General features: G+C 34.2%; 1 protein-coding gene and 1 long non-coding RNA gene across 6 annotated transcripts in view; one reads left to right on the top strand and one right to left on the bottom strand.

Moving 5' to 3' along the window:
- Window positions 1–20,007, top strand: part of LOC127700533 (ubiquitin carboxyl-terminal hydrolase 25-like) — a 47,473-nt gene that overhangs the window by 19,261 nt on the left and 8,205 nt on the right. For all 4 annotated transcript variants that reach the window (XM_052204068.1, XM_052204069.1, XM_052204067.1 and 1 more), the window contains 5 exons: window positions 12,722–12,941; window positions 13,719–13,883; window positions 15,107–15,285; window positions 18,092–18,279; window positions 19,458–19,539. In XM_052204068.1, the coding sequence (XP_052060028.1) occupies window positions 12,722–12,941; window positions 13,719–13,883; window positions 15,107–15,285; window positions 18,092–18,279; window positions 19,458–19,539 (834 nt within the window). The remainder of the gene's footprint in view (window positions 1–12,721; window positions 12,942–13,718; window positions 13,884–15,106; window positions 15,286–18,091; window positions 18,280–19,457; window positions 19,540–20,007) is intronic.
- On the bottom strand, window positions 3,492–11,837 carry LOC127700549 (uncharacterized). Of its 2 annotated transcripts, none has more exons than XR_007981634.1 (3): window positions 10,857–11,837; window positions 10,337–10,417; window positions 3,492–4,450 (listed from the first exon to the last, which is right to left on the bottom strand). It is a non-coding gene; the product is annotated as an uncharacterized LOC127700549 (long non-coding RNA). The 2 variants fall into 2 exon arrangements; XR_007981633.1 differs by having other exon boundaries at window positions 10,921–11,837.

Here is a 20,007-nt window from a genome sequence, read left to right as displayed (position 1 = left end):
CAGTGTATTGCACAACAGAAAGAAATCTTTAATTGAATATAAATTCAATTCATATAACCAATTTCATGTTCTTTGACTACTTTTATTCAGAAACCTATAATATGTCAAATATTTAATTACAATCAAAATCCAGACCTGTATCAAGCTTGCATATTGTGTCCATTTTTGCCCCAACTGTTAAGGGTTGGACCTTTGCGGGCGTATCCAGCTGCGCTCAGCGAAGCAGTCTATTAATCCAGTTGTGATGTTTAATATGGATAATAATCCTGGTAGATTGTAATGTTATTACCCAGTAATTAAAACCTTGCAGTAATTTATTATAATAACATGATTAAATCTTTGGACACACAAAAGATGTCAAAACTGCATGTATCAACTTTATACAGATATGATATTGATCATAACAAAGGTCACTTTACTGTAAAACCCATGCAAGGGCATTCTAGAATTAAGGTTTTAATGCATCAAGGGTGCAGCACCCTTCCAAATTGGGCATACAAGACCACTGAAATGATATCAAGCTTTAATCATTGTCACTTAGTTTTTTAGTTTGGATTATTGATAAACATTTAAGTACCAGTCCATTTAAAAATTATGCAAAATCCAATGCATTGGTTATAAGCCTACAAATGAGTTTTTTTATATCTTGTTTAGACATAAAGAAATGTTGAAATTCATATATAGTTTCTCATATGGACTCTAACCAGGTGAGACAAAAATTCTATAGAATGCACTATAAAACTCATGCTGACGGAGATAACTCCCATAATATTCCATGCAGTCTATTGTAAAATGCATGCCTAATATCTGTTATATGGTAAGTATGGAAAATATTACTTAATCCTTTCATGTACATCAAAATTGCAGGGCTTTGACAAAAATTATTATTTATAGTCTTTTGTGAGGTGTATCAGAAAATTTTGATTATGCATGATTCTCATATGGACTTCTACTTAATTCTTAGTTTCTATCGAAGTATAGTCTAAACAGAAGAATTTAAAGATGGTGTGGTATACTGCAATGACTTTAAACATAGGCAGTGTTCCCGCCTGCCTCAAATAGAAGGGCGGGCTGCCCTTGGTGCCCTTACCCCCGCCCTTCTGCCGTTTCAACAATAAACGTAATCAAATTACATGTCTATCAGCATTTTCAGTAAAATTATTACCTGCTTGTTTAAACAACAAATTAATTGACAATGACATATATTCAGATACAATAAACCTTTGGCAGATTTATCACCTCTGTTGATGATTGGCTTCTGCTAATTAGGTGATTGAAGATAATTGAACAAATACTAGATATTTTTAATGCAAAATGAAATGACATGTGCTCCATTTTATAAATTTGTTTATGTACAGCATATACACTTGAAAAAAGTTTATATAAGTTTGTTTAGGGCTATTCCATCAAAATGTAGTACAATATTTGCATTTATTATACTTCACGTTAAAATGCCATATTTTGATTGGCTAATACGAGAGTGTTAATTTACTCTATGACATGGCTGAGCGGGTGACAATTTTTTTGAATGTCACCCTCTAGTCCAGACCAATCAAAAATCGATAATTTAAAGGACAATGAATTGAATTCACATCAAGTAATTAAATACAATGCTTAAGTTCTACGTTTTGGCTCAGATTTTATTATATGACTGTCAAAATAAAAAAATAAAACATCTTGCCTCTGTTTTGTTGTTTTTTCTAATACCTGTAACGTTGTTATGTACGTGACGTCATAGAAAATACTTTTAAAATAAAATTAATCTGTAAAAGACAATCATGATAGGACTTTCAGTATAATAAATTAAATAACACATAGCTGAGAGGGTGATAGAGCAGATTGGTACCCCTCGAAAAAGCATTGTCAACCTTGGCTTCGCCGCGGTTGACAATGTTTTCTCGGGGTAACAATCTGCTCTATCACCCTCTCAGCTATGTGTTATTTATATAGTATTCACAAACAATTTAACTGTAAATAATATTATTTGTTAAGCATTTGAAGTTGTCTGTTCATTTATATAGACTGGTATATTAGTACCAAAACATTGAAAATTCTGATGTGTTTTTTTGGTTTTTTTTCACCATCATTATTATGATTGATTGATTGTTGGTTGCTTATTATTATGTGTCTTGCTTCATTTTATAAAATAATTATGATAAAACATGGAAATAACATCAAGAAATATGCTAAAAATATGGCCTCAAGTTTATCTTAGAAATATTGAAATTTGTTTTCAGAGGATGTGCTAACAGCTCACTAATGTTAAATTTGTTAAAATACTTTATACTGCCTAATTATATAGGTACATTTCCATAGGAAGGGATTTATAAGAATTGGTATTTTTGGCATTTATTTTATTTGATACACAAGTGCCCTAAAAATCTGAATGATAGCGCTAAAGTGCCCTTTGGGTCAACTAGCACCCTTCTGCCCTGAGATTCAAGCTGGAACACTGATGGGTTCATCTGTCCATTTATCCCTCCATGAATTTTTTTATATCTTATTTAGGATATAAAAGTCAGTTAAAATTCATACATTATTTCTCATATGGACTCATACCAGGTATCAATTTGACTGTACATAATTTCCATTTCTATATATATATCTCAGCTTCTTTATTAAAGAATTTGAATGATTTGACTTTTGATCATGAACTTGTTGAGTTGTACAGTGTTAGCCATTTTTAGATCTACTAGCTGGGCAGTCATTTCCTGTTTGATGAGACTGAATTTTTATAGTACTAGCTGGTATTTTTTGTGAATGTCCAATACCAGTGGGGGTTTACTTTGCACATTCGCTTATGCAATTCCTCGTTTACATTATCCATAGCTACAGACGTTTTGCACAACCCCATGTACAACTTCTTCTTTATATTACATTATTTCTGTATCAATTTTTGATCTGCCAATTTAGATAGTTTTTATACACCCGTCAAAATTTTGACGGGACATATTATTGTCACAGTGAACCGGACATACACCAAATTATCGTGATGGCTAATATCAGACAGTGACTTTGATACCACGTTTATTAACTGCAAATACATATTTATTTCAACATATACAAATCTTTCAACAAATTCGGAAAACAATTACATTCATTCATAACCTAAATATAAAACCACAAACTAAATAGAGACAAGAACTGACGGACAAATGAATTCAACAAAACACTTCAAAATTACGCCATGAATTAATACTGCAAATAAGACAATTTATAGCTGCAATTCAGTAATTTTGAACTTACTATAAAACTATGTAAAAAGTACGGAAAAGCCGTATAGTATCTTATTGTAGATTTTTATGATAAAACTATCATAATATTTCCATATAACTTTTAATGAATGAAATTCTATCGAGAAACTGTAAATAAAACTTTTCAAATAACAAAATTAACTAACCTGCAAATATTGCTTTAGCATTTAAGCATCCACACAGAAAGGCAGTTATTCAGTTAATGAAATACTAAATATCTATATATATAAGGCGTACATTTATTTTCCCGTGTGCGTGCAACTATATTTTATTCTATTTAAATCGTTCAGGTGTGTAGTGACGTGTATATGAAATTGTGCAGTGACGTGTATTAGAAATGTCGTCAGTCTCAGTCAAACATCATAATGAGTATGATGAAACAGAAAATGGAATGAATGAAATAAATGAACTGATGAATGACAAATCAACATTTAATTATACACATAAATACGACGGTGACATATTCCCCCACCAAAAAAAAAAAAATTCATCCCTGAATTATCGCAGAATGTATATCGGCAAATACCCTATACAAAATATTTATAAATTCCGCTCATTTTTATCCATCGTGGCTTCCATATGACGTGCCCATGAGGATCTCAATGCCTGAGTAGGATGTACTCCATCAACTAACATTGAATAGATATAACGAATTTTACTTTTACACCTCTTATGAACAAAAGCGTGTAAGAAAGGGGTTACAACACCATTTTCTAAGTTCTTCTGTACAATATATGTATTCACTGAGTGTAAAATTATATTTAATTGTTCCTGCATTCTCTCGTAATCAGACTCATATTTCAGGCGGACAGTTTTACCAATGAATTTCCTGTGAGTGTTCCATTTCTGGAAACTCATTGTTGTTATAGTTGCGAAAACAACTTTACATCCTATATTTTTCATACGTTTCTCAACATCTGACATAGCTTCTTGTATAAGTGCAACATGATCCTTCTCTAAATAAAGATATGATTCTTCATATTTTTCGTTCTTGATACGCACCAAAGAACATATATCTGGAATCCCGGCAACAAAATATACTATCTTAGGATGAACGATATTATGAAGTCGCTTTTCAGCCAGACTACACAACCTATCATAAGTACCACCAGGAATAATGTTAACCTGCTTACAATCTACCTGACTCATGCTACTACCACGACTTGACGCAAAAATGTAAGAACTACTATACATACCTGGAATGTAAAACAATACTATGTACTAACACTGTTAAAATATCAAACTTTCCGATCGACCTCTCAATATGCTCAGGTGGCCACCGCCTCTCTGTGCAAACCAAGATTATCGAGCAAAAAATTTCAAAGAAAACAGCAATATACAAGGAAATGTAAAAACAAAAATAAACAAAAATAAGTACTTTGAATTTCCCTAAAAATACAAATAATCACCATAGCGATCTGGCTTCCTAGACTGTCTAGATGTGCGACGTAAAACCGGTTCATTGAACTGTTCCACAGGTACATGTGTACTTTCTGGAACGCTACTTACCTCGTTGGAAATATCTGAATTCGGAGTAATAAATGAGGATTGCTCATGCGTTAATCTACTACTAGTATTAAGTGTCTCATCAATATGTCGACTCGAGAGACCCGTATGTGTTCCATATGTAGAACTTGCATTACCTGTTCCATTACTCAAATTTTGAATATCTGAGTCATGAGTTTGATTCCTTTGGGATCCCGAAGCTATTGGACTCAATGGACTAAACTCTTCAGCCGAGGGATTTAGAGAATTACTTTGTATGGCCTTGTACTGACCTGGTTGTACAAAAGGCATTAAAGCATAATCAGAATCGGACTCATCTGAATACTCATGAATACTTCCTGTACATTCCGTATCTTTTACAGAATCTACAATCTGTGACTCATCGTCGACTCTATTGGATTCACTTGTGCACTTACTATTTCTTTCTTTCTTACTATGATGTACCAACTCTTCGGTTGGCAAAGAATAAATGGGTAACAGTAGATTCCTATGCACTGTCTTAGTCTTCGACTTACTTTTTCCATACTCAGGTTTTATCACATAAACGGGGATATTTGTATCAGGTTGAGATACTACAATGAAAGGCTCTCTATTCCAACGGTTTGCTAGCTTTTGTCTACCTTTTATATGTATGTTCTTGAGAAGAACTCTATCTCCCTTCTTCAAAACTGAATTTCTCACCTTTAAATCATACCTGGTTTTATGTCTCCTGCTAGCTTTCTCTGCAACTTTTGCCGCTGTCTTGTAAGCATACTGCAATCTCTTTTCTAACTGACTAGCATACGATTCATGACTCTTACCTTGAGATACGTCTCTATCAACGCCTAGGAAAGCGTCGATCGGGAGACGAGGATGCCACCCAAACATTAAAAAATGAGGGCTGTATCCCGTACTCTCGTGCTTTGTAGCATTATAGGCATGTACTAAAGGCGGGACGTAACTCTTCCAATCTGACTTTTGTTCGTCGTTCAAGGTTCCAAGCATGCTTAAAAGTGTGGAGTTAAACCTTTCGCACTGACCGTTTCCACTTGGGTGAGCTGGGGTTGTCCTTGATTTCTTTATACCGGCAATTTTACATAGCTCACTAATGACTCTGGACTCAAAGTTTCTGCCTTGGTCGCTATGTATACGTGCGGGAAAGGAATAATGTTGAATGAAGAACTCCCAAAGGCATCTAGCCGTAGTCTGGGCTGTCTGATTCCGTGTAGGAATTGCCTGGGCATACCTTGTAAAATGATCAGTTATCACGAGTATATTTTCATAACCTCCCTTTGATTGTTCTAAACAGAGAAAATCTATACAAATCATCTCCAATGGTTGACTTGTCTCTATACTTACTAGTTCAGCAAATCTACTACTCTTTGTTTTCCTTAGTATGCAGTTGGGACAAGTCGCCACCTTACCTTCTACGTCCTTATTCATTCCAGGCCAATAAAATCTGGAATTGACAAGATATAGAGTACGATCTCTGCCTTGGTGACCAGCATCGTCATGTAAACCTCTCAAAGCAATATCCCTGTAAGCAGCTGGTAAAATAAGCTGATATATAGTCTCATTGTTAAGTTTACTTACCCTATAGAGGACTTCTTTTTTAATTACTAATTTATCCCAGTCGTAAAGTAACTTGCGTGTACCTAAAGGTTGCTTACCAATTTCTCTCTTCGTAGGTTTATGTCCTGCTCTTTTTAATTCAAGTGCCCTCGCTATATCTTCGTCTTTCTTCTGCTCTACAATCCAAGAAATGTCTGAAAAGGTATCTAGCTTGGGGTCATCCTTATCGACTATACCTTCTAGAGTTTGAGACATACAAATGCTCTCAGCGGGTGGACAGCTGGACGAAACTAAAATAGCCTCGCATATAGCTTTAACAGCATCGCTAAATAATTCCTGATGGTCATAATCAATCCTTGACAAACTGTCGGCGTCAACGTTCGACTTACCACTCCTATATACCAAACTAAAATCATAATCTGCTAACTCTGCTATCCATCTCTGTGATGTAGCGTCTAATTTGGCTTTACCCAAGACATAAGTAAGCGGATTATTATCCGTGCGGACTTCAAACTTATTTCCATAAAGATAGTCTCGAAATTTATCAGTAACCGCCCATTTCAAAGTGAGAAACTCTCGTTTATGGGCCGGATACAACTTCTCCGCAGCACGTAGCGCTCTACTAGCATATGCTATTACCCTTTCGATACCATTCTGGCATTGATAAAGTATGGCGCCTAATCCATCACCACTGGCGTCTATATTCAAAATGAATGGTAGACTATAATCGGCAAAAGCCAGAATAGGTGGACTAGTCAATACCTCTATCAGCTTTTCTCTGGCAGCTTGCTGTTCATCGCCCCATTTCCACTTCGTTGGCTTGGGTTTATTCTTCTTCTTAGATTTCTGTTTCTTGTTTGTTTGGTGTCCTACCAGAAGATCATTTAGTGGTCTTACTATTTTAGCATAATCTAGTACGAACTTCCTGTAATAGGATGTGAATCCTAAAAATCGTCTGAGACCTCTGACATTCTTTATTTCTGGCCAGTTTCGTACCGCTTTTACCTTTTCTTGGTCTGTTTTAATTCCCTTTTCAGAGACAATAAATCCTAGGTATTTAATTTCTCTCCTAAAGAACTCGCACTTACTTCCTTTTAGTTTTAGGCCATGCTTCTTTAATCTACTGAATACAGACTCTAGTCTTTTCATATGCTCTTCAGCTGTCTTAGAAAAAATCATTATATCATCCAGATATATTAGGCATTCTCTCAGGTGTAACTCACCCATGCATCTCTCCATGAGACGCTGAAATGTTGCACAAGCATTGGTTAACCCAAAAGCTAGCCTGTTACACTCATAAAAACCTAGAGGACCGAGACTAAATGCAGTCTTATAACGATCAGACTCTTTAAGGTTACACTGCCAATAGGCCGACCTAAGGTCAATTTTACTAAAATACTTACTTCCGGTCAGACAATCTAGTGTCTCATCTATGCGTGGAAGACTTTGGGCATCACGAATAGTCTTTTTGTTCAATTTCCTAAAATCAAGACAGAATCGAAGACTTCCATCTGGTTTCCTCACAAGTACAACATTGGAAGAGTAGGGACTAGAAGATTCTCTTATGGCCCCTGCTTCCAACATTTCCTTCAAATGTTCACGGACCTCTTCGTACAATGACAGTGGTATGCGTCGATATGGTTCCTTAAAAGGAATGTTGTCTGTTAATTTAATCTCATGTTCCACTAATGTAGTGAACCCTAGATCCGTTGGTCCTGTAGAAAAGATCGACTTCCACTTAGTTAACAAACCTTTTAATTGTACTTTTGTACTGTCAGGCAAGTCCTCGCTGACGTTAATACCAAGTTCTTCAAGACTCTCCTTACCTCCATTCATTGTCTCACTATCTGACAATGTATGTTCATCAAAACCATCACGTACAACAGTAACTCCACTTAACTCACAAAGGACTGTTTTAGGTTTGATAACAACAGGCTTTGCTGTTATATTACAAATCCTAACAGGTACCCTCTGTTTACCGCTACCTTTGACTGATACTACTCTGGGACAGACAACCACCTGATCTGACAACTCACTCAAAAAAGAGCGGTTCTCGGTTACTAAAGTTTCAGTATTTGCGTCACTTTTTAGCTTCACTATTCCAGATATGGTCATTACTGATGAAGGAAACAGTTTAAACGGGCGTTTATTGGAAGAACGCACCACTCCTGAACTGTTATCCTGTATAGACGAAAAGGCAACATCCCACTGTTTTGGTATCGAAATATCATCATCAAGACAGTGTACTAACTCCATACCTAACCGTAAAATGTTTGTACCAACTATAACCGGAACTTTATCTGTATAATCAGACCTAGGTACAACCAACATAGGAACATAGAAAGACTCGCCTTGAAGAAAAGGTATCTGGACCTCGACCTCAACATAACCAATATACGGCAGTTTCGAACCACCAGCAACACTGACTGATAACTCAAATTCATCCAAATCTTTAACTACGGGGACAGGTTTCATCAACTTCAAAACATGATCAGAAACTGTTGAAATCATCGAACCACTATCTATCAAAGCTTTACATTTCATCGAATTAACCTGTATAATTGAATGATTCTCAATACCTACCATTCTATCCAACAAAGATTTAGTCTTACTTAAGTCTGATTTAAAAATAGGGCTATACTTACTTTCTAGTCTGCCCTGCGACAGAGACTAGCCGAAGTTTAAATTCTGATTTTGATTCTGAAATTTGTTATCTGTTCCTGACTGTCCTCTGTTACCTCCTCTATAATTATTACGGCCCCTTCCATTACCTCTATAATTATTATTATATCTACCTCTCTGTGTACCTCTATTATTCCAATAATTACCTGAACCTTGTGGTTTATTGTTTTGTCTATTCTGTTGATCATCACCTTGAGAATCTTTAACTTTCTTCAACTCACCTTCGAAATTATCTAGCCTTTTATTAAATGCATCTAATTTCTGTATAAGTACATTCATATCTGATGCAGCAGTAACTGGTTGATGTGTGACAGTAGCTGTAGGCTTAGAAGCAACCGAAATTTGAAGCTCTAGTTCAATTGCTCTTACCTCTTTTCTTAATTCATCAAAGTTCTTGATAGTGTCATATTTGTATCTAGTAGCATTTTTCAATGCAGAATCCCTGATACCTGACCAAAACTTTGTTCTCAACATATCATCTCTAACTTCTGAAGTTAATTTACCTTTGTCATATGCTTTCTGTAATATACCCTCTAATTTCATACCGTAATCGGCCACTGATTGACCCTCTTCCTGCTTCTCAGTATAAAATGACTGTAAAAGTGTCTCATTTGAATAGACATTTCCGTAAATACCTTCTAATTTTTCTAGAATATTATGTGGAGTAGCAGACTCGGGAAGAGTAAGCAGGGTATTACGGGCTTGATTTTTCAAAGAATTTCTCATACACTGTACTATGATTAACTCAGGGTACAAGTTTTCTCGGAGCAAACATTTAACTTCAAATTTCCACACGTCAAATGAAGCTTCACTCTTTGCATCCCCAGAGAAAATCGGTAACCGTGGTCTTTGGTACGTTGGTGTATTACCAGTAACGTCATGGGTGTGATTTCCCAAATTAAAACTAACTTTCGGTTTCACCTGATCATTTAGACCTGAAAAATCGTGATAGTATTTTCTGAAAGGGGGAGGGGGTGGTGGTCTAGACAGAAGCTTATCAGTAGGTGGCTTCGGAGTACTAGTAGTATACCCTGTCGGTATGCTTCCTTCTTTCTTAATCAACGGTTTACCATAAGATATTAAGTCATACTCCTCATTAGTAAGCACTTTATATTTACCATGTTTAGACAAAAACGCTATCATTTTTGCAATATCAGTCTCTGTCATATTAGGTTCATGACCTTTAATGTTACCCTCGGCTTCGGTAACAGATGTGTTTCCATCAGCCATAATCAAAGCAGAATACTCAATGTATAAAACGGAACACAATACAAAACGTAAACAGACACATATGATAGACAAGACAAATAATGAAAATGATGATGATGAAAATGTCAACTTACCGTCAAATGATCTAACGTGCATGTGAAATCTGATAGTGCAAGGACCAGGTGTTCATGCAACAATGCACACAAAAATGCAAACTGAAAAATATAAGTAATAAGATAAACTATGACATCTTAAAAATATATATATGTAATACTCAACAAGATAAAGAATATATAATACTTGTAATCAAATATTTCTAGTAATTAATGTTAACTATTATGATTGTTATTTTTAAACTAAACTATCTAAATATCAATTCCAATTTCATAAAATACACTATTGTTTACTTCGTTGATATCAAAACCAGTCGAATCCACCGCGGAATGTGTAATGAAATTGACATCTGTGATGATTATAAACACACAACGAAAATATGTACTATGTAGCTACTCAACTGGAACGTTATCGACACAACACAATAAATAAATGAATGAATCTATTTCCTTTTGTTATCGGTGTAAAATTAAACATTCACCAAATTAATACACTTCGTTGGTTTGCGCAAAATATGAATATTTTCTAAACATTCATTACCAATATGCCTTTACATGTTTTCAATCCAACTCCGGGAATTGTTTACAACTTTTTCACTATATACCTCAACAGCGCTGTATACTTTTGGATTATCGTGCCGCCGAGTAGATATCTAGATGAACTGTTATCCAAATAAATTCAAGTACGGACAGATTCTCCGACAACTCTAAACTAATAAAAACCGTGGCACCAAAACTAGGTCATCTCTCTCTCTGAAGGCTCCATTTGTCACAGTCAACCGGACATACACCAAATTATCGTGATGGCTAATATCAGACAGTGACTTTGATACCACGTTTATTAACTGCAAATACATATTTATTTCAACATATACAAATCTTTCAACAAATTCGGAAAACAATTACATTCATTCATAACCTAAATATAAAACCACAAACTAAATAGAGACAAGAACTGACGGACAAATGAATTCAACAAAACACTTCAAAATTACGCCATGAATTAATACTGCAAATAAGACAATTTATAGCTGCAATTCAGTAATTTTGAACTTACTATAAAACTATGTAAAAAGTACGGAAAAGCCGTATAGTATCTTATTGTAGATTTTTATGATAAAACTATCATAATATTTCCATATAACTTTTAATGAATGAAATTCTATCGAGAAACTGTAAATAAAACTTTTCAAATAACAAAATTAACTAACCTGCAAATATTGCTTTAGCATTTAAGCATCCACACAGAAAGGCAGTTATTCAGTTAATGAAATACTAAATATCTATATATATAAGGCGTACATTTATTTTCCCGCGTGCGTGCAACTATATTTTATTCTATTTAAATCGTTCAGGTGTGTAGTGACGTGTATATGAAATTGTGCAGTGACGTGTATTAGAAATGTCGTCAGTCTCAGTCAAACGTCATAATGAGTATGATGAAACAGAAAATGGAATGAATGAAATAAATGAACTGATGAATGACAAATCAACATTTAATTATACACATAAATACGACGGTGACATAATAGTATACAAATGTCGTCTGTCCGTCCGGCGTAAACATGTCACACCGTAACTTGAGAATGACTTATCCAAATTTCATGAAACTTAACATAGTTGTTTCTTATGATGGTCAAACTATCTGTATACTTTTTTGGTGAAAATAAGATTAAAACTTTTTGAGTTACAGGACCAAGTAACTAAAACAGGTGTGTGTTTTTTTTCACATGTCGCGCCGTATCTCAAAAACAATTTATGATTATTGCTTAAAACTTTACACACTTCTTAGTTATATTAATCTTAAGATCTGTATACTTTTTGGTGATGATTCAAAATTTTATTTTTGAGTTATTGAGTATTTTGTAAAATAAGGGGGAGGGGTTTTTCACATGTCGCGCCGTATCTCAAAATCGATTTATGATTATTGCTTAAAATTTTACATACTTCTTAGTTATACTAATCTAAAGATCTGTATGCTTTTTGGTTTTGATTCAAAATTTTATTTTAGAGATATTGATTTTTTTTTTTTTTAAAAGGGGGGTTTTCACATGTCGAGACGTATCTCAAAAACGATTTATGATTATTACTTAAAATTTTACACACTTTTTAGTTATATTAATCTAAAGATCTGCATACTTTTTGGTTTTGATTCAAAATTTTATTCTAGAGATATTGAGTTTTTTGTAAAAAAGGGGGGGGGGTTTGCATGTCGCGCCGTAGGTCAGAAACTATTTATGATTATTGCATAAAAATTCACACACAAGACGACGGGCATATCATGCGCTCATGGCGCAGCTGTTTATTTTTTTTTTCATCGTCATGATCATTACATGCTGTACTTGTCCATGAATTACATCAGCAATTTTAGCTCTACTTTATTAGACTGTACATTTTATTTTTCAGTGTCCTTATCATCTACACGCTGTACTTGTGCATGAAGGACAGGCTGCTTCGGGACATTATTGGGCATATATTTGGTCATTAACTAAATGGTTAAAATTTAATGACATATCAGTGACTGATGCATCATGGGAAGATTTAGTAAAAGAAAGTGTGGGTGGATTTCATAATGCTAGTGCTTATTGTTTAATGTATGTGGATAAATCAAAATTAGAGGCAGAAGGTAGGATACTTATATGTAGTAAATTTATATATAATTAGTAAGACATTATATGTTACCTGTTGACAGGTTATAAACATGGCAAATTCTTACAGAGAGCATATATAAAATGATAATAAAGCTTTAAAATGAAATAAGGATAAAAAAAATAAAAATTGATGTGTTTTAAGAACCAATGTAAAAATAAAGAGATGTGGTATGATTGTCAATGAGACGACTATCCACCAAATTTCAATTGGTGTAGATATAAGCAATTATCAGTGACCCGTACAACACATTAATTTAAGAATGCCCATAATGCATGAGGTAATTATCATTTTTGTTTGGTCACAAATTGAATATTTTTCCATATTTAAATTCTTTGATTTATGATTCTTTTTATTACATTGAACATGTACTTTTTAATGGAAATGAAGAAAAAAATGTGAGGGAACTAAATCTTTATCTACACATTCTCAATTCATTTTGACAATATCATGACAACTCCCAATGTGGTACGACGTCAGAGGAGTAAAATTATTGATTTTAATATTACTGGGAAATCAGGATATTTCATTGAAACTAATGTTTTAAAAGTATTTTATTAATGCTGTTATATAGTTTAAAAAAGAATCATCATGTCTTAAAAAAACTTATACCTGAATATCAAAACTACAAAAGTTTAAATGAGGATGACCATAAAAAGCTGTTATACAACTTATTTTGTACCTGAAAGTTATAAGACTATACAACACAGACCTAACCAAACGGTTAATGCTCATATTGTTAATATTTGTACAGAAGAAAGCTGTGATAATGATGTTCTACCTGATGACTTAAAGGAACAGGTATTAGAGGACAATAATAAGTTTGACCAGGAAATAGACGACTGGGACAAAGAACAGGCCAGAAAAGCTCTAGGTGCTGGTGATGGTGATTGTACTATAACTGGAGAAACTAAACCTGGTAGGTATCAGGGACAGCCTAGAAAAGCCCTACGGACTGGTGATGGTCATTGTACTATACCTGTTGAAACAAAACCTGGTAGGTATCAGGGACAGGCTAGATAAGCTCTGGGCCCTGGTGATGGGGATACTATAACTGGGGAAACAAAACCTGGTAGGTATCAGGGACAGGCTAGATAAGCTCTGGGCGCTGGTGATGGTGATGGGGATACTATAACTGGGGAAACAAAACCTGGTTGGTATCAGGGACAGGCTAGATAAGCCCTACGGACTGGTGATGGTCATTGTACTATACCTGTTGAAACAAAACCTGGTAGGTATCAGGGACAGGCTAGATAAGCTCTGGGCCCTGGTGATGGGGATACTATAACTGGGGAAACAAAACCTGGTAGGTATCAGGGACAGGCTAGATAAGCTCTGGGCGCTGGTGATGGTGATGGGGATACTATAACTGGGGAAACAAAACCTGGTTGGTATCAGGGACAGGCTAGATAAGCTCTGGGCCCTGGTGATAGTGATTTTACTAGAACTGGGGAAACAAAAACCTGGTAGGTATCGGGGACCTCTTGATGTGGTGGGTGCTGGATGTACTTCAACTAGGGAAACAATCTGGTAGATATCTGGGGCCTGTCAGATCAGTTTTGGTTGTGGTAGGTGCTAATTGTTCTTTAACCAGAGAAACAAAACCTGGTAAGTATAGGGGCCAGGCTAGAAAAGCTGTGGATGTTTGGGATGCTTATTACACTATAACTAGTTAAGGGAGCAGACAGAGATGCTGTTGGAACAATGAACACAGTTTATGATAACATATGGGGAACATTGATTGTCAGGAACAAACTAGGTATAGCTCTTCAAGCTGGAGATGCTAATGGAACAAAAGCAGGAGAAACAAAATCTGATTAGAATCCAGAACAGTTAATGGGAACAAAAAAGAAAAGCTCTGGAATTGTTTTGTAATCAGGTAAACAAAGTAGGTAAGTGTCTTCAGAAAATAAAACCACAGTTGTACAAAAACAGGTTAAGAAGTCCCTAAACAGGGGATTCTAATTGTAATAGAATATATAGATGTCGGGGAAGACCAGAAAATTATGTCAAAGAAAAGATAAGTATATTGTTTAAATAAGATTTTGTTGGTTGAATTGGCCAAATATCTTTTGAAACAAACATTTTGTGCATTTTGTTAACATTTAAGAATGAAAATGATTTTTTTTTTATTCCTTTCAGGTCCCAGTACAAGTTCAGTGGCCACACAGACACAGGTTCCTAGCAATAAAAATTTTAACCAGGAAGTGACGTTAGCTGTTACTCATGCTTTTTTATCAGCCGCAGAAACATACCAGGCTGCAAACACAGCCTTAGGTCAAGAACCGATTCAGTTTGATGGTCCAGCTATTCTTACAATTGTAAGTTTGATATAACCTATTCCTAGTATGTTATGAATCTTATTAATTTACTCTTTTTGTGTCAGAAGAAGAAATAGTCTGTTCAAGGCCTTCAATGACCAAGGGAGAAATTCTGATTGTCTCCCTTTAAATATCCAGTAATGGTTGGTTTATTTTTAGTGTTGTTATTTTTGTTATTCCAAATCCTAAACTTTTATGCAAGGGTTAAATTCTCACATCAGCAATAACTTCCCACTCAATATCAATATAATTGCATTTTACCATCCATTCCCACAGGGCCAAAATTAAAATTAAGTTTGTTTCCCCTTACCCGACCGACCCTCTAAAAATCCGCCGACTGAAATAATTTTTTTCAAAAATCACGTTGTTGTTTTTTTTTTTGCGTTTTGCTCAAAAGTTCGTTTTTTTAATTTCGTTTCCTTGAATGGTCCGTATTTTCAACATTCCGCAAAATCATTGTCGCCCGTGTGTTTGCAGCAAAGGGTAAACAACGTATGCAAGGATACTGAAATTGGAATGGAATAATGTTTTAAATAAATGCATCCGAGCAATCTTAACTACTCTTCCATTCTAGCTACGCCTCCAATAACAAAATGCGTAGCGAGAATGGCCGAGTAGTTACGATTGCGCATCCGAGCTCACCCTTGAGCTTAAATGTTAGGCCTGGTGTTTCTGCCGTGTTTGTGGTAAATCCCTGAGTTCGCCTTTATCAGTGGTTGACTCAATAAGTTGTATATTGGCGTGCTATTTTGTTTCATTTCGTATGTGATATTGGACCATACACTAGTTGTCTTTGGATAAAATAGTAGTTGATTTTTTTCGAGCTCAGTATCATATTGTGTTGTGAAAAGTCGAGATGACTATACCAGCTAATGCTTTGATAAAAGTTCTTGTAAGTTCTTATGTCTTTTATAAGCTATAATGGGCTCGGCTGATGATTAAATATGGTCACACATTCAGGGTTTTGTGAAATAAGATGCCAGTGTTTATTATATTTTTAGTTTCTGTATAGATGGGTTGAATTTTGTTAACATTACTAGTGGTTGCTCCCATTTCGCTGGGCGATGTGTTAGCAAGTTTTCCCTTTCTGTAATTTGTGTTTGATAAAAAAAATCGTTGATTTCAGATATTTGATATCCTCGTTTGAGCTTCTTACTGTTTTTTAAGATCAGTTTTGCTGCTTGTGTTTCTGAGATACCTCAATACTTCACCCTTGATAAATCCTTTCAATGAAAACACTTTTCGGGTGTGAGCAGTGTCTGTGCTGTTATTGATATGTTTCAGTTGGTTTGATATTGGTTTTAATGTCTTGTATCATACTATGCCTTCGTTAAAGAATCTTTCTCCTTTGTATAATTATGACAGTGTCCAAGAATATTGTTTCATTACAGGAAAATTCGTAGGTGAACTTCAACTATCATTATCATTTTGTTTCTCTGTGTTGAAAGCGTTGTAAAATGTTCAAGAATTAACAAACATTGTAAGGTCTGCTAACTCAGCGAATACTGATCTGCACATAGACACGCCCAAGGTTTCATGGTAAAGTTTATTGTTAAAAATAAATTCATAGTTTTCTAGAATAAGCCTTAATAGGCGTAGTCATACTCGCTTGGATCACGGTTTGTGGCTTCTAGTATTTCCTTAAATGAAAAACAAGTGTACATATTTTTTGCATGGAATGTTACTAGGTAGCAGTCTCGTTGGGGTTTTATATTTTCAATTGAATTAATAAAACTATAAGAAAAATATAGAACCGTGTCTCAATTTATATGTGGTCTACTCTAAGTCACAAAGACATTGATATTTACAAACATTTTCTAGTCTGAAATTGTAAGGTCTTCTAGTCATGCATATTACGTTAAACAGGATGTTGTTTTAGTATCAATAAAGTTCAATTTGTTGTTTTTCTGTGTTTTCCTGTGTGTTAGATATATTTCAGGGATTTTCTCTAAAAAAAAAAAAAAAAAACCCTACCTACCTACCCACTTCCAAAATGGTGGGTAGGGTAAGGGGAAACAAAGATATTTTTAATTGCGGCCCAGGGGGGTATTTTCATGAATTTTACATATCCCTGTGTGAAATAGAATAGAATCAGTCTGATATTGTGTGCTTACCACAGCACTACCAAAAAAAATCATGGGGATAACACTGATCTGTTTTATCTTTGAGTATATCAAGAAAATTCTGGTAGTGAAGGAATAAGCTATTGTTTTCAGTAGTAAATCATATTGAGGTTACAAGCATTTCTTTTCAATTGATCTAATTTAGTTGCACCATATTTTTCATTTATTTTTCCACCAAATGGTGAATTAATAAAACACAATTAAAAATGTAAGCTTATGTTGACAATCCTGTTCCAAGCAGAGATGCAAAAAATTGCATATCAAGAATTTGTTAAGCTATATTTATAGGTGGTGAAAGATTTACTGTAGATGTGACCACATGCATACACATAACTGTATTTGAATTATGGCAAATACCTGCAGTAATGTTGCTTCCAAATAAAAGTCTGTATTCATTTATGGCTTGAAAATTTCCACTATCAAGAATGGGTGTATAGCATAATGAATGGGGTAAAGTGGTAGTATCTGTTTCTCTAATGATTTAATGAAAAACTCACTAGTATCAATATTCAGAATATACAGAGTAGATTTGGCTTAAAATATATGGCGCAATTCAATGAACATGTGATTTATAAAATTTGTACAACTAGTTAGAATTGGTTTAAGTGCATGAGCATTTAGAGAAACATTATACCATACCACACATATTTATTTTTTATTGAAAACTTCTGTTAATTTTACAGGTGATAGAAAGTGAATTGCAAAGACTAGATCAAATAGTAAAACAGTTACATAAATTGTTACCAAAAGATGATCAACGATTATTGCATCCTGTGATATATCTTAAAGCATGCCATGCCCCGAGGGACGTGATACACAAATTTATGCTGGAACAGTTTTCCCTTTGTACACTTTTAACACAAAATGATAAGTAAGTTTGAGAAAATGGCATTTTTATTTTCCCCATATCTTATCTTATAAATTAATTTGATGCTACTGGTCAAGGACCAGTTACTGTCAGTACCAGTTATTGTCACCTGCCATTTTTGTCTCGCCTGCAACGAAAGACATAGTATGTGAGACATAGGGATTACTATCAGGCAGAAGTAGTGTAAAATATTTGTATAAAGCTTTATATTTCAGAAGGTAGAAGACCTGGATGTTTCATGCCCCATATGCAGATACCTTTTGTTACAAAATTTCCGTCTGTCATATGTCCATTGTCATTGAACTCATTTTCAAGGTTCAGTGACTGCTTGAAAAAAAAGTTCACCTATTGATTTTGGAAAATTTTCTGATTTCAGACAAAGCAATATCTAAGCTTGATTCAGAATACACAGTTCTTTCAAAAGAATTTAAGGTTTATAAATTTTAAATTAAGCTCTATGCACCTCTTCAATACAGTGTAACTTATTGATTTCTAGCAACACACATTTGTTATAAGTTCAGATTTAGAAAAGAAAGAAGATATTTCAAATTAATAGCTGTTTTGTTAGTTTAACAGATAATCTTCTCTTCTTGCTACAAATAGCAATATATGACATTAATGGCTATATTCATAAGTGACGGTAACTGGTCTTTGTATCAAAAAATATCATACAAAAATTGCTACACTAGTAACCTGATTTTTGTTGCTTATAAGAAGCATTTAAGTCAAATCTATTGTGCTGAACCAGACTTCAGTAACGCTTAATATGATACCATATTCAATATTTCCTGTTACTGCTAGACAATGTTTTAAGAAAATCTCTGAATTTCTAATGGTAATTGGTACTAATCTATAGTATAGTATTTTAGAATTGTGTATTCCACAAGACTATAGGGGACTTCTGTGCATAAGTGTAAGATAAGTAAGTTTGATTTAACATGAAGAACAATTTCAGCTGTTCTTTTAATGAAACTGCAATAAACAATATTTTTAAAGAATAAGTTTTTTGTGTATTTTGTTTCACATAGAATTTCATCATAATATTTTGTTACCTTTTACGAAGGATTGATAGCTGGTGATGTGACATAGTTATTACAGAGCAGCAGTAACATTGTCTTTATTGTAAATTTAAATTTTATTATGGTGTTAAAATATTTTCAACAGTTACTTTCCCTTTTCAGATGTAAAAGATTATTACTTTCAGCTACTGCAGAACTTAAACAAAGACAGAAAGGTTTAGAAAAAGATGATCTTATGATTATGGTTAGTATTTGGAAAGTCACGAAAAAAATCACTTGTGAAAATAAGTTGGTTTACAATATCCTAAACTAGCAGTGAACTGCAGGTACAAAGTAAATGCTTTTTTTCCCTCTTTTATCAAAATAATGCATTGTATGGAAAATCATCCCTTTGAAAAGATTGTGCAATTAATTATAGTTTGAAAGTAAGAATGGACAACAAGATATAATATGCAATGGATATTGTAAAGCAAAAACAACAATACTTTTGTTGTTATTGTTCATTCCTATTGAGCACAATAAACATTCCAAAGACTGGGTTAAAGACGTCTCTGAGTGTCACAATGTATCTGATATTGTAATTGGCAACCATTTCATTGGCATATATCAATTGTTTACATTGGCATATATCAATTATTTACATTGGCATATATCAATTATTATTGATAAGTAGGAATATTTATGGTATTCTTACTAATTCCCAGACTATAAA

This window comes from Mytilus californianus, unplaced genomic scaffold, assembly GCF_021869535.1.
Source record: "Mytilus californianus isolate M0D057914Y unplaced genomic scaffold, xbMytCali1.0.p SCAF_5, whole genome shotgun sequence".
Classification (NCBI taxonomy): domain Eukaryota; kingdom Metazoa; phylum Mollusca; class Bivalvia; order Mytilida; family Mytilidae; genus Mytilus; species Mytilus californianus.
This window is presented reverse-complemented; position numbering and strand designations above follow the sequence as displayed.